We start from the raw sequence: 15119 nt of genomic DNA on the forward strand, positions 1-15119 counted from the left end.
CATTTTGGACCGTGGGCTATAGCCCATATCGTACGGCATACTATAGCGCGCCGTTTTTCATCATTTTTGAAGATTTGAAAAAAATGACGAAATGACAAAAACGATGGGTTATAGCCCATGTTTTTTGAAATTAAAAAAAAAAAAGTTAGCCTCGTTTCTCATCCTTTTGGACCGTGGGCTATAGCCCATATCGTACGGCATACTATAGCGCGCCGTTTTTCATCATTTTTGAGGATTTTAAAAAAATGACAAAATTACAAAAACGATGGGTTATAGCCCATGTTTTTTGAAATTTTGGAACAAAAAGTTAGCCTCGTTTCTCATCATTTTGGACCGTGGGCTATAGCCCATATCGTACGGCATACTATAGCGCGCCGTTTTTCATCATTTTTGAGGATTTGAAAAAAATGACGAAATGACAAAAACGATGGGTTATAGCCCATGTTTTTTGAAATTTTGAAAAAAAAAGTTAGCCTCGTTTCTCATCATTTTGGACCATGGGCTATAGCCCATATCGTACGGCATACTATAGCGCGCCGTTTTTCATCATTTTTGAGGATTTGAAAAAAATGACGAAATGACAAAAACGATGGGTTATAGCCCATGTTTTTTGAAATTTTGAAATAAAAAGTTAGCCTCGTTTCTCATCATTTTGGACCGTGGGCTATAGCCCATATCGTACGGCATACTATAGCGCGCCCTTTTTCATCATTTTTGAAGATTTGAAAAAAATGACGAAATGACAAAAACGATGGGTTATAGCCCATGTTTTTTTAAATTAAAAAAAAAAAAGTTAGCCTCGTTTCTCATCCTTTTGGACCGTGGGCTATAGCCCATATCGTACGGCATACTATAGCGCGCCGTTTTTCATCATTTTTGAGGATTTTAAAAAAATGACAAAATGACAAAAACGATGGGTTATAGCCCATGTTTTTTGAAATTTTGAAAAAAAAAGTTAGCCTCGTTTCTCATCATTTTGGACCATGGGCTATAGCCCATATCGTACGGCATACTATAGCGCGCCGTTTTTCATCATTTTTGAGGATTTGAAAAAATGACGAAATGACAAAAACGATGGGTTATAGCCCATGTTTTTTGAAATTTTGAAAAAAAAAGTTAGCCTCGTTTCTCATCATTTTGGACCATGGGCTATAGCCCATATCGTACGGCATACTATAGCGCGCCGTTTTTCATCATTTTTGAGGATTTGAAAAAAATGACGAAATGACAAAAACGATGGGTTATAGCCCATGTTTTTTGAAATTTTGAAATATAAAGTTAGCCTCGTTTCTCATCATTTTGGACCGTGGGCTATAGCCCATATCGTACGGCATACTATAGCGCGCCGTTTTTCATCATTTTTGAGGATTTGAAAAAAATGACGAAATGACAAAAACGATGGGTTATAGCCCATGTTTTTTGAAATTTTGAAATAAAAAGTTAGCCTCGTTTCTCATCATTTTGGACCGTGGGCTATAGCCCATATCGTACGGCATACTATAGCGCGCCGTTTTTCATCATTTTTGAGGATTTGAAAAAAATGACAAAATGACAAAAACGATGGGTTATAGCCCATGTTTTTTGAAATTTTGGAAAAAAAAGTTAGCCTCGTTTCTCATCATTTTGGACTGTGGGCTATAGCCCATATCGTACGGCATACTATAGCGCGCCGTTTTTCATCATTTTTGAGGATTTGAAAAAAATGACGAAATGACAAAAACGATGGGTTATGTTTTTTGAAATTTTGAAAAAAAAAGTTAGCCTCGTTTCTCATCATTTTGGACCGTGGGCTATAGCCCATATCGTACGGCATACTATAGCGCGCCGTTTTTCATCATTTTTGAGGATTTGAAAAAAATGACGAAATGACAAAAACGATGGGTTATAGCCCATGTTTTTTGAAATTTTGAAATAAAAAGTTAGCCTCGTTTCTCATCATTTTGGACCGTGGGCTATAGCCCATATCGTACGGCATACTATAGCGCGCCGTTTTTCATCATTTCTGAGGATTTGAAAAAAATGACGAAATGACAAAAACGATGGGTTATAGCCCATGTTTTTTGAAATTTTGAAATAAAAAGTTAGCCTCGTTTCTCATCATTTTGGACCGTGGGCTATAGCCCATATCGTACGGCATACTATAGCGCGCCGTTTTTCATCATTTTTGAGGATTTGAAAAAAATGACGAAATGACAAAAACGATGGGTTATAGCCCATGTTTTTTGAAATTTTGAAATAAAAAGTTAGCCTCGTTTCTCATCATTTTGGACCGTGGGCTATAGCCCATATCGTACGGCATACTATAGCGCGCCGTTTTTCATCATTTTTGAGGATTTGAAAAAAATGACAAAAACGATGGGTTATAGCCCATGTTTTTTGAAATTTTGGAAAAAAAAGTTAGCCTCGTTTCTCATCATTTTGGACCGTGGGCTATAGCCCATATCGTACGGCATACTATAGCGCGCCGTTTTTCATCATTTTAGAAGATTTGAAAAAAATGACGAAATGACAAAAACGATGGGTTATAGCCCATGTTTTTTTAAATTTTGAAAAAAAAAGTTAGCCTCGTTTCTCATCCTTTTGGACCGTGGGCTATAGCCCATATCGTACGGCATACTATAGCGCGCCGTTTTTCATCATTTTTGAGGATTTGAAAAAAATGACGAAATGACAAAAACGATGGGTTATAGCCCATGTTTTTTGAAATTTTGAAAAAAAAAGTTAGCCTCGTTTCTCATCATTTTGGACCATGGGCTATAGCCCATATCGTACGGCATACTATAGCGCGCCGTTTTTCATCATTTTTGAGGATTTAAAAAAAAGGACAAAATGACAAAAACGATGGGTTATAGCCCATGTTTTTTGAAATTTTGGAAAAAAAAGTTAGCCTCGTTTCTCATCATTTTGGACCGTGGGCTATAGCCCATATCGTACGGCATACTATAGCGCGCCGTTTTTCATCATTTTTGAAGATTTGAAAAAAATGACGAAATGACAAAAACGATGGGTTATAGCCCATGTTTTTTGAAATTTTGAAAAAAAAAAGTTATCCTCGTTTCTCATCATTTTGGACCATGGGCTATAGCTCATATCGTACGGCATACTAAAACGCGCCATTTTTCATCATTTTTGAGGATTTGAAAAAAATGACAAAATGACAAAAACGATGGGTTATAGCCCATGTTTTTTGAAATTTTGAAATAAAAAGTTAGCCTCGTTTCTCATCATTTTGGACCGTGGGCTATAGCCCATATCGTACGGCATACTATAGCGCGCCGTTTTTCATCATTTTTGAGGATTTGAAAAAAATGACAAAAACGATGGGTTATAGCCCATGTTTTTTGAAATTTTGGAAAAAAAAGTTAGCCTCGTTTCTCATCATTTTGGACCGTGGGCTATAGCCCATATCGTACGGCATACTATAGCGCGCCGTTTTTCATCATTTTTGAAGATTTGAAAAAAATGACGAAATGACAAAAACGATCGGTTATAGCCCATGTTTTTTGAAATTTTGAAAAAAAAAGTTAGCCTCGTTTCTCATCCTTTTGGACCGTGGGCTATAGCCCATATCGTACGGCATACTATAGCGCGCCGTTTTTCATCATTTTTGAAGATTTGAAAAAAATGACGAAATGACAAAAACGATCGGTTATAGCCCATGTTTTTTGAAATTTTGAAAAAAAAAGTTATCCTCGTTTCTCATCATTTTGGACCATGGGCTATAGCTCATATCGTACGGCATACTATAGCGCGCCGTTTTTCATCATTTTTGAGGATTTGAAAAAAATGACGAAATGACAAAAACGATGGGTTATAGCCCATGTTTTTTGAAAATTTGAAAAAAAAAGTTAGCCTCGTTTCTCATCATTTTGGACCATGGGCTATAGCCCATATCGTACGGCATACTATAGCGCGCCGTTTTTCATCATTTTTGAGGATTTAAAAAAAAGGACAAAATGACAAAAACGATGGGTTATAGCCCATGTTTTTTGAAATTTTGGAAAAAAAAGTTAGCCTCGTTTCTCATCATTTTGGACCGTGGGCTATAGCCCATATCGTACGGCATACTATAGCGCGCCGTTTTTCATCATTTTTGAAGATTTGAAAAAAATGACGAAATGACAAAAACGATGGGTTATAGCCCATGTTTTTTGAAATTTTGAAAAAAAAAAGTTATCCTCGTTTCTCATCATTTTGGACCATGGGCTATAGCTCATATCGTACGGCATACTAAAACGCGCCATTTTTCATCATTTTTGAGGATTTGAAAAAAATGACAAAATGACAAAAACGATGGGTTATAGCCCATGTTTTTTGAAATTTTGAAATAAAAAGTTAGCCTCGTTTCTCATCATTTTGGACCGTGGGCTATAGCCCATATCGTACGGCATACTATAGCGCGCCGTTTTTCATCATTTTTGAGGATTCGAAAAAAATGACAAAAACGATGGGTTATAGCCCATGTTTTTTGAAATTTTGAAAAAAAAAGTTAGCCTCGTTTCTCATCATTTTGGACCGTGGGCTATAGCCCATATCGTACGGCATACTATAGCGCGCCGTTTTTCATCATTTTTGAAGATTTGAAAAAAATGACGAAATGACAAAAACGATCGGTTATAGCCCATGTTTTTTGAAATTTTGAAAAAAAAAGTTAGCCTCGTTTCTCATCCTTTTGGACCGTGGGCTATAGCCCATATCGTACGGCATACTATAGCGCGCCGTTTTTCATCATTTTTGAAGATTTGAAAAAAATGACGAAATGACAAAAACGATCGGTTATAGCCCATGTTTTTTGAAATTTTGAAAAAAAAAGTTATCCTCGTTTCTCATCATTTTGGACCATGGGCTATAGCTCATATCGTACGGCATACTATAGCGCGCCGTTTTTCATCATTTTTGAGGATTTGAAAAAAATGACGAAATGACAAAAACGATGGGTTATAGCCCATGTTTTTTGAAAATTTGAAAATAAAAGTTAGCCTCGTTTCTCATCATTTTGGACCGTGGGCTATAGCCCATATCGTACGGCATACTATAGCGCGCCATTTTTCATCATTTTTGAGGATTTGAAAAAAATGACAAAAACGATGGGTTATAGCCCATGTTTTTTAAAATTTTGGAAAAAAAAGTTAGCCTCGTTTCTCATCATTTTGGACCGTGGGCTATAGCCCATATCGTACGGCATACTATAGCGCGCCGTTTTTCATCATTTTTGAGGATTTGAAAAAAATGACGAAATGACAAAAACGATGGGTTATAGCCCATGTTTTTTGAAATTTTGAAAAAAAAAGTTAGCCTCGTTTCTCATCCTTTTGGACCGTGGGCTATAGCCCATATCGTACGGCATACTATAGCGCGCCGTTTTTCATCATTTTTGAAGATTTGAAAAAAATGACGAAATGACAAAAACGATCGGTTATAGCCCATGTTTTTTGAAATTTTGAAAAAAAAAGTTATCCTCGTTTCTCATCATTTTGGACCATGGGCTATAGCTCATATCGTACGGCATACTATAGCGCGCCGTTTTTCATCATTTTTGAGGATTTGAAAAAAATGACGAAATGACAAAAACGATGGGTTATAGCCCATGTTTTTTGAAAATTTGAAAATAAAAGTTAGCCTCGTTTCTCATCATTTTGGACCGTGGGCTATAGCCCATATCGTACGGCATACTATAGCGCGCCGTTTTTCATCATTTTTGAGGATTTGAAAAAAATGACAAAAACGATGGGTTATAGCCCATGTTTTTTAAAATTTTGGAAAAAAAAGTTAGCCTCGTTTCTCATCATTTTGGACCGTGGGCTATAGCCCATATCGTACGGCATACTATAGCGCGCCGTTTTTCATCATTTTTGAAGATTTGAAAAAAATGACGAAATGACAAAAACGATGGGTTATAGCCCATGTTTTTTGAAATTTTGAAAAAAAAAGTTAGCCTCGTTTCTCATCATTTTGGACCGTGGGCTATAGCCCATATCGTACGGCATACTATAGCGCGCCGTTTTTCATCATTTTTGAGGATTTGAAAAAAATGACGAAATGACAAAAACGATGGGTTATAGCCCATGTTTTTTGAAATTTTGAAAAAAAAAGTTAGCCTCGTTTCTCATCATTTTGGACCGTGGGCTATAGCCCATATCGTACGGCATACTATAGCGTGCAGTTTTTCGTCATTTTTGAAGATTTGAAAAAAATGACGAAATGACAAAAACGATGGGTTATAGCCCATGTTTTTTGAAATTTTGAAAAAAAAAGTTAGCCTCGTTTCTCATCACGCCATTACGCCATCAAGGTACATTTTTTCTGACATTTGTAGCCAGACTCATCTATACCGTCTACTGTTTCAGCACTTGTTTTTAACCACTCGGTCCGTCTACACTCTACAGGCTGACTGGCTGAAGAAGAATGGTTTCGGCGGAGGTTTTGTCTGGAGTCTGGACATGGACGACTTCACCGGCACCTTCTGTCACGCTGGAAAGTTCCCTCTGATCAGTGCCCTCAAGACTGGCCTGGGAGCCGGAGCTGGTAAACATGCACTCTCTCACCCTCACGCACACATCGTACAAATGAACCAAATGCATGCTTTAACCCATTCTGAACGGGAACCCATTTTGGTGTTTAGCATCACGTTATGCTTTAGCTATTGAAAAATAGCAGATCTAGAAGCTCATATCGCGCCACCGAGTGGCGCGATATGAGCTTGTAGGTCTGCTATTTTTGAAAAATCGAAGAGCGACTGACATTTTTAGAATCTGATCTCAGGTCAGAATGGGTTAATCAGACCAGTGTGTGTCCAGTGGAAACTTCGTATGAATCTGATCTCAGGTCAGAATGGGTTAACGTTTCTACAAATAAAAGACTCCATCGGAGATGCATCTCCTGACATACGTATATATCCATTTTGTCCCCTATAACTTTAATGCAGGTTGCACATCTCGCCAGCAACCTCTGCCACCATTCCCCAAGCCTCAGCCTCAGCCTCAGCCTCAGCCACAGCCTCAGCCCAAACCCCAGCCACAGCCCCAGCCCCAGCCCAACCCTCAGCCCAAACCTCAGCCCCAGCCCCATCCTAATGGGGGATCTGGATTCTGCGCCGGCAAGGCTGGAGGACTCTACCCAAACCCCACCAACAAGAACGCCTACTACCAGTGCTCCCAGGGACGTACCTACCAGCAGCACTGCGCTGCCGGCCTCGTGTTCGACACCAGCTGCAACTGCTGCAACTGGGCTTGAACGAGGTCACGGTTCAACGTTGTCTTAAGGGTTGTTCAGTATAGGTGTATTGGAGGTGGGCAACCCGCAAGACCATGCAGTCTTATAAATAAACTAAATTATGGGATTCAAAACAACCAGGACTGTTTCTTATCCGCCTTTCCCTGCATCCAGTTATGTCTCAACTTGATTGTTAGTACATTCTGAAAACGTTCGAACAGCACAAATGTGTTTTTATTGCAATAAAAACAGATCACCATCTTTCTTATACATATTCTCACGTACACATCAGACATCACATCGGTCAATGAAGGTGGCAGACATGAGTGTACAAAATGCATGAGATATGAGAGAGAAATACATAGTGTAGCCTACACAAGAATAGTATAAAAAACAACTTGTATTAAACCCCTAGAAAGACCACACATAACAAAAACAAACAACAAACTAAATGTATTTCTAAAGTAATTATCTATCTATCTATCTATCTATCTATCTATCTATCTATCTATCTATCTATCTATCTATCTATCTATCTATCTATCTATCTATCTGTCTATCTATCTATCTATCTGTCTTCTATCGATAGGTTTGCAATATTAACAACACTCAATAAAATATATATCACTACTGATGATGTTTGACGACTATTTCTATGTATGTAGCCTATGTGTAAATCGCTCTGGAAGCTACGCTATAATAGTTCAGCCATTGTGCTTTTAATGATAACAGTTTTATTTTTTTCCCCTTTAAAGTTCTTTCCTCCCTTAGGGTCCCTTAGGCCTACTTAAAATAATAATAATACTTATTATATTAATGATAAATTAATAGAAAGCCCAACAATCTGTATGCCTACATATTTACTGCTTCTATATTATTATTATTATTATTATTATATTGATGATAAATTAATAGAAAGCCCAAAACATCTGTAGGTCTACATATTTACTGCTTCTATATTATTATTATTATATTAATGATAAATTAATAGAAAGCCCAAAAATCTGTATGCCTACATATTTACTGCTTCTATATTATTATTATTATATTAATGATAAATTAATAGAAAGCCCAAAAATCTGTATGCCTACATATTTACTGCTTCTATATTATTATTATTATTTATTGGCTCGCTCCCTACTCTATGCTCGCTCCACATGGGACTTCCGGGACTGGGAAGGGGAAGTGACGTTACACCCATGCGTTGAAGAAGAAGAAGAAGAAGAAGAAGAAGGAAAAGTTGTTTTCAGGTGTATGTTTACTGTTTAAGGTGAGTTTTTATTATGTATTGCTTTTTTATTAATCTAATCATGCCCGTTCACACGGGTAGATTAAACGATGCGGTCTACCATTCGTTGTCAATGGAAGCCAGCGAAATCACGTTGATAGACGGAACAATGCATGATGTATAGGCATGTAGCTAGCCCTGGTCCAATGCTTACAGCGAGTGTCTCTCTCTCTGACAGAGACACTCGCTGTAAGCATTGGACCAGGGCTAGCATGTAGCTAGCCAAATCAACTCAAAACGCGTTATTGCATCATTTTATCTGCCCGTGTGAACGTGCCATTGTTGATGTTGTTATTGTAGCGATCCCAGGAACCGGAGGCAGAGACGTAGAGACATGCGTTGATACCATGTATGCATTATGTGCAAGCAAGCACCCAAACACTACGTCCATACAAAAACACAATACAATACAGGAACAGATCGACATGGTACAGGGGACAGAACAACGGCAAGTGAAGTGAGAAATGACACCGGTGATAAATACCTAAATAGTGCTGATAGTTAGTTACTCATGATTACAGATTTGAGTTGTTTTTAGCCACCTTTTCAGGTTGAATTTGAAGGTCAGATAGTTGGAGGACCGGAGGTCTCTCTTAATTCTGTAGGGAGACTGTTCCAGTGATGGGAGGCTCTAACAGAGAAGACTGTTTTACCAAACACACTACGTCTGATTGGCACTTTACAGTCCCCTCTGGTAGTTGGCTAGTTGCCCTTGTTGTTCTGTCACCACTCTCCGTTCGATCTATGAACTGTTTCAGTGGTGGAGGTGCAAGTCCATTTAAGATCTTAAAAATGAGGCAGGCATCTGCAAAGTGTTTAAAGCCGTCAAAATTAAATAAGTTGTACTTTTGAACTATATGGCAAATTTGGCAATGGTGGTAACGGTTGGGCTTTTGATCCAGTGTTTTTCATGTCTGTTTGTAAAGTGATTCTATGGGTTTTAAAGTTGTCTGATTTGTCTGTGACCAGGTTGTGAAACAGTAGGTTGTGTGTGAAAATGGCATGCATGAAGAGTTTGGCTGCATCTGTTGTTAGATATGGTCTTGTGTGTCTGAAATTGGATAAATTTAATTTGATTTTATTGGCTACATTTTTAACATGCTTTTTAAATGTCAAGTTTGAGTCTAGTGTAATTATTACAAGATATTTAAATTCTGATACTACCTGAATGCTACTACCTTCAATAAGAATGTCAGTGTCAGGGTCGTCAAAAAGTGAATGAAGATGGCGGAGACTTTGTGTTTGTGACCCTAAAAATATAATTTAAATAACTATTTTGGCATCTGCCACTTGAATTAAGGTGACTTTATTGATTGACATCAAGGGCCTCTCGTCTCGATCACCTAATTTTTTTTTGCTCAAACCCAATTACCACAATGCAATACTTTGTTTTCAAGAGTGTTATTGCTCACAATCGTCAGTAGAAATACAATTTACAAAGTTATGCAAAAGAGGTTAGAGCAGTGGTTCCCAAACCTTTTCATGTAAAGGACCCCCAAATCGACACTAATTAGCCCGTGGACCCCCATTTGAAATAACATGCCAGGGACCCCCATAAGAGAAGTTTTTACGGCTCTAGTAGTGATTCTCAACCTGTTTAATTTCAAGGACCCCCAGTTTGACATGCATTAGTCTACGGAACCAAATGGACCCTGACGGGTCCATTTCGTTCCATTTGTGTAGACTCTGAGTTACAGACCCATAATGGTCCATTTGGGTCCAAACTATAATTTAGCTGGGGACCCCCTGGAACTCCCTCAGGTACCCCTGGGGTCCCTGGACCCTACTTTTGGAACCACTAGGTTAGATAGAGGTATATATTACCTCATGTTGAACTTGCTTACGGTAAATTGCTCTGGAAACCATTTACAATTCCTAAATTGAAAATTGAGTCATTCGTTCATTGTAATTCATTGTAATTCAAATCTTATCAAGATTGTCAGAGCCAAAATACATATATTTTTTGTATAAATATACATTACCGGTACATAGTTATTTAGGAATACAGTATAATATAGTGTAGTTATGTATGTTAATTTCCTCTCTCTCTCTGTAGAGAAGCACATTGAAAGAGTAGGTTATATTATAACGTAGTCTACTATACAGATTGGAGAAATGTACATTATAATCCTTACAATGTTTAATTAGTGCTGCTTTCCCTTAAAATAATAATTGTAGAAATGCCATCTAACTGCAGGACCTGCCCCCACTGCAAGGCAAACATGCAAAACGGTAGGTAATGTATACAGTACCGTAGTCCTTTAGCATATACTGCATTTGAAATAGAATTTGACAGTACGTTTTCTTTAATAAATCACATCCCATTATAGCTAAAAGGGGATATTGAGTCTGTTAACCCATTCTGACCTGAGATCAGATTAAAATTACTTTACACCAGTGGTTCTCAAAGTGTGGTCCGGGGACCCCAGGGGTCCTTGAGGGGTTTCCAGGAGGTCCCACTGCAAGATGTTCCATATTTTATACGTTGGTTAGTCATAAATAGTCACCGTGTGTGTGTGTGTGTGTGTGTGTGTGTGTGTGTGTGTGTGTGTGTCAGTCAGGAGAACATCAGTCTATCAGATGTCAGGGTGGTGTTGGCTGGAGGGAAGCAGGCTGAGAGGAACAGAGCTGGAAACAAGATTCTGCAGCAGTCTGTGTTTACAGTAACTCCATACAAGGTGAGTAATAATTATGATCTGAATGATGATTTAAAGCAGTAGAAGTGTTAATATAGAAACTATGGGTGTGTTCTGTGTTCATTACAGTGTTTAATATAGAAACTATGGGTGTGTTCTGTGTTCATTACAGGGTGAAAGATATTCAGAGCATTTATCTGGACTCCACATTCTATGACCCACGCTTCTACCAAATACCTAGTCGGGTGAGTCGGAAGTGCGCGCACGTGTGTGTGTGCGTGCGTGCATGTGTGCGTGCGTGCGTGCGTACGTACATGTGAGTGAGAGAGAGAGACAGACAAACAGATACTAAAAGAGGCTGTGTGTGTGTGTGTGTAAGAGGTTTCTCTGTCATTGATAATGATAAGAACTATCTTGACAGAGAAAACCACCTAACTCCACTTGAGCTGTATTCGGGTAAAGTGGTGATAATATAATGACACATGCAAGTATCTGATAATATACAACGTCACAATACCAACTTTTATGAGGCAGTATTGCTTTGTTTAAAAAATATAAGGTTTTCTTCAATTTCTGAAAAATGTAAAATTAGTTTTAACATTTCCTGAAAAATGAAGATTTTGGAGTTAAGAGCTTTCCTCCCGACAGCAGAGACATATTCCATAGGGCTAGACATATGACATCATCAACTTGCGACCGGAGCAGTTCCTATTGAGTGAAAGATTCTCTATTTTAATTTAAATTTTTAGTCGTAGAGGGCAAGTATAATAATAGACAAGCTTCCGTTTTAGTTTTAATATTTCGTATTTTAACGTGATTTATTGCATTGGACCCCAATGGAAATATTTAAATAACAAGCTAGGTAGCCCAGAATTTGAGCCACGGAACCACCATTTGATGACATTTAGCCTCTCAGACCCCAAACGTACAATTTTATCCATGCTAAAGTACCAAGATAGATAGGGATCTACGTAGACGTTTGGGGTCTGACAGGCTAAATCTCATCAGTGTCTGTGGCTCAAATTCAGAATAAACATATGAGGTAGGATATACCTAACCTTAGCATGTTATTGACATAATTTCCCTTCGGGTCCAATGTCATTCATATGAGGGCCTCCCGTTAAAATATGAAGTAACAACTCTCTTATGTTAAAAACGCATGGCTTGTGTTTTGGTGTTAGCTAGTGAAAAATAGCAGATCTACAAGCTCAAAGCGCGCCACCGAGTGGCGCAATACGAGCTTGTAGGTCTGCTATTTTCTTTAAATCGAAGAACGACTGACATATAGAAACATAGCTTTTTCAGAAAACAGGTCAGATATAAATATATATAAAATATATATTCTTTTGGGGGTTCTTGACATGAAAATGTTTGAGAGCCACTGGTTTAAACCAGGGGGGCAGTCAGACGGATATTTTGTGAAGCCACTAAAAACCCATAGCCCCATAGAAGTCCATGTATTTAGGCCCAACTTCACCTAGACTGTATTACCTTAATAAACATGGTCATGAATACTTTTTGCTTCCAGTCACTAGTTTAAAGTCTAATTTCTAATGTCATAATATTCTTTTTGGAAAATGATGGTCCCATTTATTAAAAAAATGACCATAAAGTTGCGCATGTTCTGAGGGGCGTGGCTACCGTTACAGTCTATGAACGGGATCCCCCACCCACTCGAGTCAAAATAAAAACCAACGAAGAAGAAGGGGGAAGTCCCGCCTCGTTGTCTGGGCCAGCCAATGGGCCAGCTGGCCTGAACTGGGCCAAAACGGATCTAGAAAGATGGCGACTTCCATTGCAAGGACTGACAGGCTTCATTTTACGTTCACGTTAGACCCGCGGAACGCTTTGTCCATATTTTTTACAGTCTATGGTTTAAACATTAGTTCTCTGTGTGTGTGTGTGTGTGTGTGTGTGTGTGTGTGTGTGTGTGTGTGTGTGTGTGTGTGTGTGTGTGTGTAGGAGGCGTGTCTCCGCGGCATCAAGGAGGTGATCTCTGCGTGGATTGGTCAGAGTGTGTACCATGTGGTCTGGCTCAACTGTAAGGCTGCGTACGGATATGAATACCTGTTCACCAGTCTGGGAGACGCCTTCAACACACAGGTAGGACGCAAGCACGCACGAATGCAAAATTCATCAATATAAATCAAAAGTACCAAATATGACGTAAAACCTTAAAGGACCACTTCACCACTTTTCAACCTATCTTAATATAATAGGTCCTCAATAATAATCATGATAAAATGGCAAGATTTTCTTCTACTCAGTCTGTGTCTCATAGGAGGGCTGTGGGCAGTTTAAAAACCGTCTTCCAGTGACATCATCATTAGGCAGATTTTTTTTAAACAAGATCTTTTTACAAAAATGTTTAGATTTTCATTATCGTGAGAATGATGGCTTCCATTTTCGCATTGCAACTTTTCAGGACTAGAAAGCCTGCAGTTTCTAGAAAAGTAGAAATGAATCGTGCCATTTTATCATGATTATTGGTGAGGACCTATTATATGAAGATTAGTGGTGCGCCGATCCGACCTAAAATTCTAGATCGGGTATCGGTGGCAATGGGCCGATCCATTATCCGATCCAGATGCCGCTCCGTTCTCCCGTTGGAACTTGAGACATGCTCCCAGCGCCCAGCGCACAGTCAAACAGCCCCCTCCCTCAGCCCCCTCCCTCCTGAGCCTTGAAGGAGCTGCGCTCACAGTCACAGCTGACAGTCACAGCTCACTGCGCTCAGTACACTAGTCTGTCTCGTTCTGTCACTTCTGTCCCCCCGCTTTGCCTCCCAAAATAATTTGCCTCCCAAAATAATTTGCCAAAATAATTTGCCTCCCAAAATAATTTGCCAAAATAATTTGCCAAAATAATTTGCCTCCCAAAATAATTTGCCAAAATAATTTGCCTCCCAAAATAATTTGCCAAAATAATTTGCCTCCCAAAATAATTTGCCTCCCAAAATAATTTGCCTCCCAAAATAATTTGCCAAAATAATTTGCCTGCCAAAATAATTTGCCTCCCAAAATAATTTGCCAAAATAATTTGCCTCCCAAAATAATTTGCCTCCCAAAATAATTTGCCAAAATAATTTGCCTCCCAAAATAATTTGCCTCCCAAAATAATTTGCCTCCCAAAATAATTTGCCTCCCAAAATAATTTGCCAAAATAATTTGCCTCCCAAAATAATTTGCCTCCCAAAATAATTTGCCTCCCAAAATAATTTGCCTCCCAAAATAATTTGCCAAATTAATTTGCCTCCCAAAATAATTTGCCTCCCAAAATAATTTGCCAAAATAATTTGCCTCCCAAAGTGTAAAATAATGTTTTAGGAGCTGTTTCTCAACAACCAAAGTGTCAAATAATGGTTAGAAGCTGTTTTTCAACAACCAAAAGTGTAAAATAATGTTTTAGGAGCTGTTTCTCAACAACCAAAAGTGTAAAATAATGTTTTATGAGCTGTTTCTCAACAACCAAAGTGTCAAATAATGGTTAGAAGCTGTTTTTCAACAACCAAAAGTGTCAAATAATGTTTTAAGAGCTGTTTCTCAATAACCAAAAGTGTAAAATAATGTTTTAGGAGCTGTTTCTCAACAACCAAAGTGTCAAATAATGGTTAGAAGCTGTTTTTCAACAACCAAAAGTGTCAAATAATGTTTTAGGAGCTGTTTCTCAACAACCAAAAGTGTAAAATAATGTTTTAGGAGCTGTTTCTCAACAACCAAAGTGTCAAATAATGGTTAGAAGCTGTTTTTCAACAACCAAAAGTGTCAAATAATGTTTTAGGAGCTGTTTCTCAACAACCAAAAGTGTAAAATAATGTTTTAGGAGCAGTTTCTCAACAACCAAAGTGTCAAATAATGGTTAGAAGCTGTTTTTCAACAACCAAAAGTGTCAAATAATGTTTTAGGAGCTGTTTCTCAACAACCAAAGGTGTAAAATAATGTTTTAGGAGCTGTTTCTCAACAACCAAAGTGTCAAATAATGGT

The 15119-nt window shown here is 38.2% G+C and overlaps 1 protein-coding gene across 1 annotated transcript in view; it reads left to right on the forward strand.

The window, feature by feature from the left end:
* Nucleotides 1–11282: 11282 nt before the first annotated feature.
* LOC308333959 (integrin alpha-7-like) overlaps nt 11283–15119 on the forward strand; it is a gene marked incomplete at its 5' end in the record, with an annotated part of 127373 nt that continues 123536 nt past the window's right edge. The window contains 2 exons of the mRNA XM_080790498.1: nt 11283–11381; nt 13681–13872. Of these exons, the coding sequence (XP_080646624.1) occupies nt 11283–11381; nt 13681–13872 (291 nt within the window). The remainder of the gene's footprint in view (nt 11382–13680; nt 13873–15119) is intronic.

Source organism: Protomyctophum bolini (assembly GCF_963924005.1).
Source record: "Protomyctophum bolini genome assembly, chromosome: 2".
In the NCBI taxonomy this organism is placed as follows: Eukaryota; Metazoa; Chordata; class Actinopteri; order Myctophiformes; family Myctophidae; genus Protomyctophum; species Protomyctophum bolini.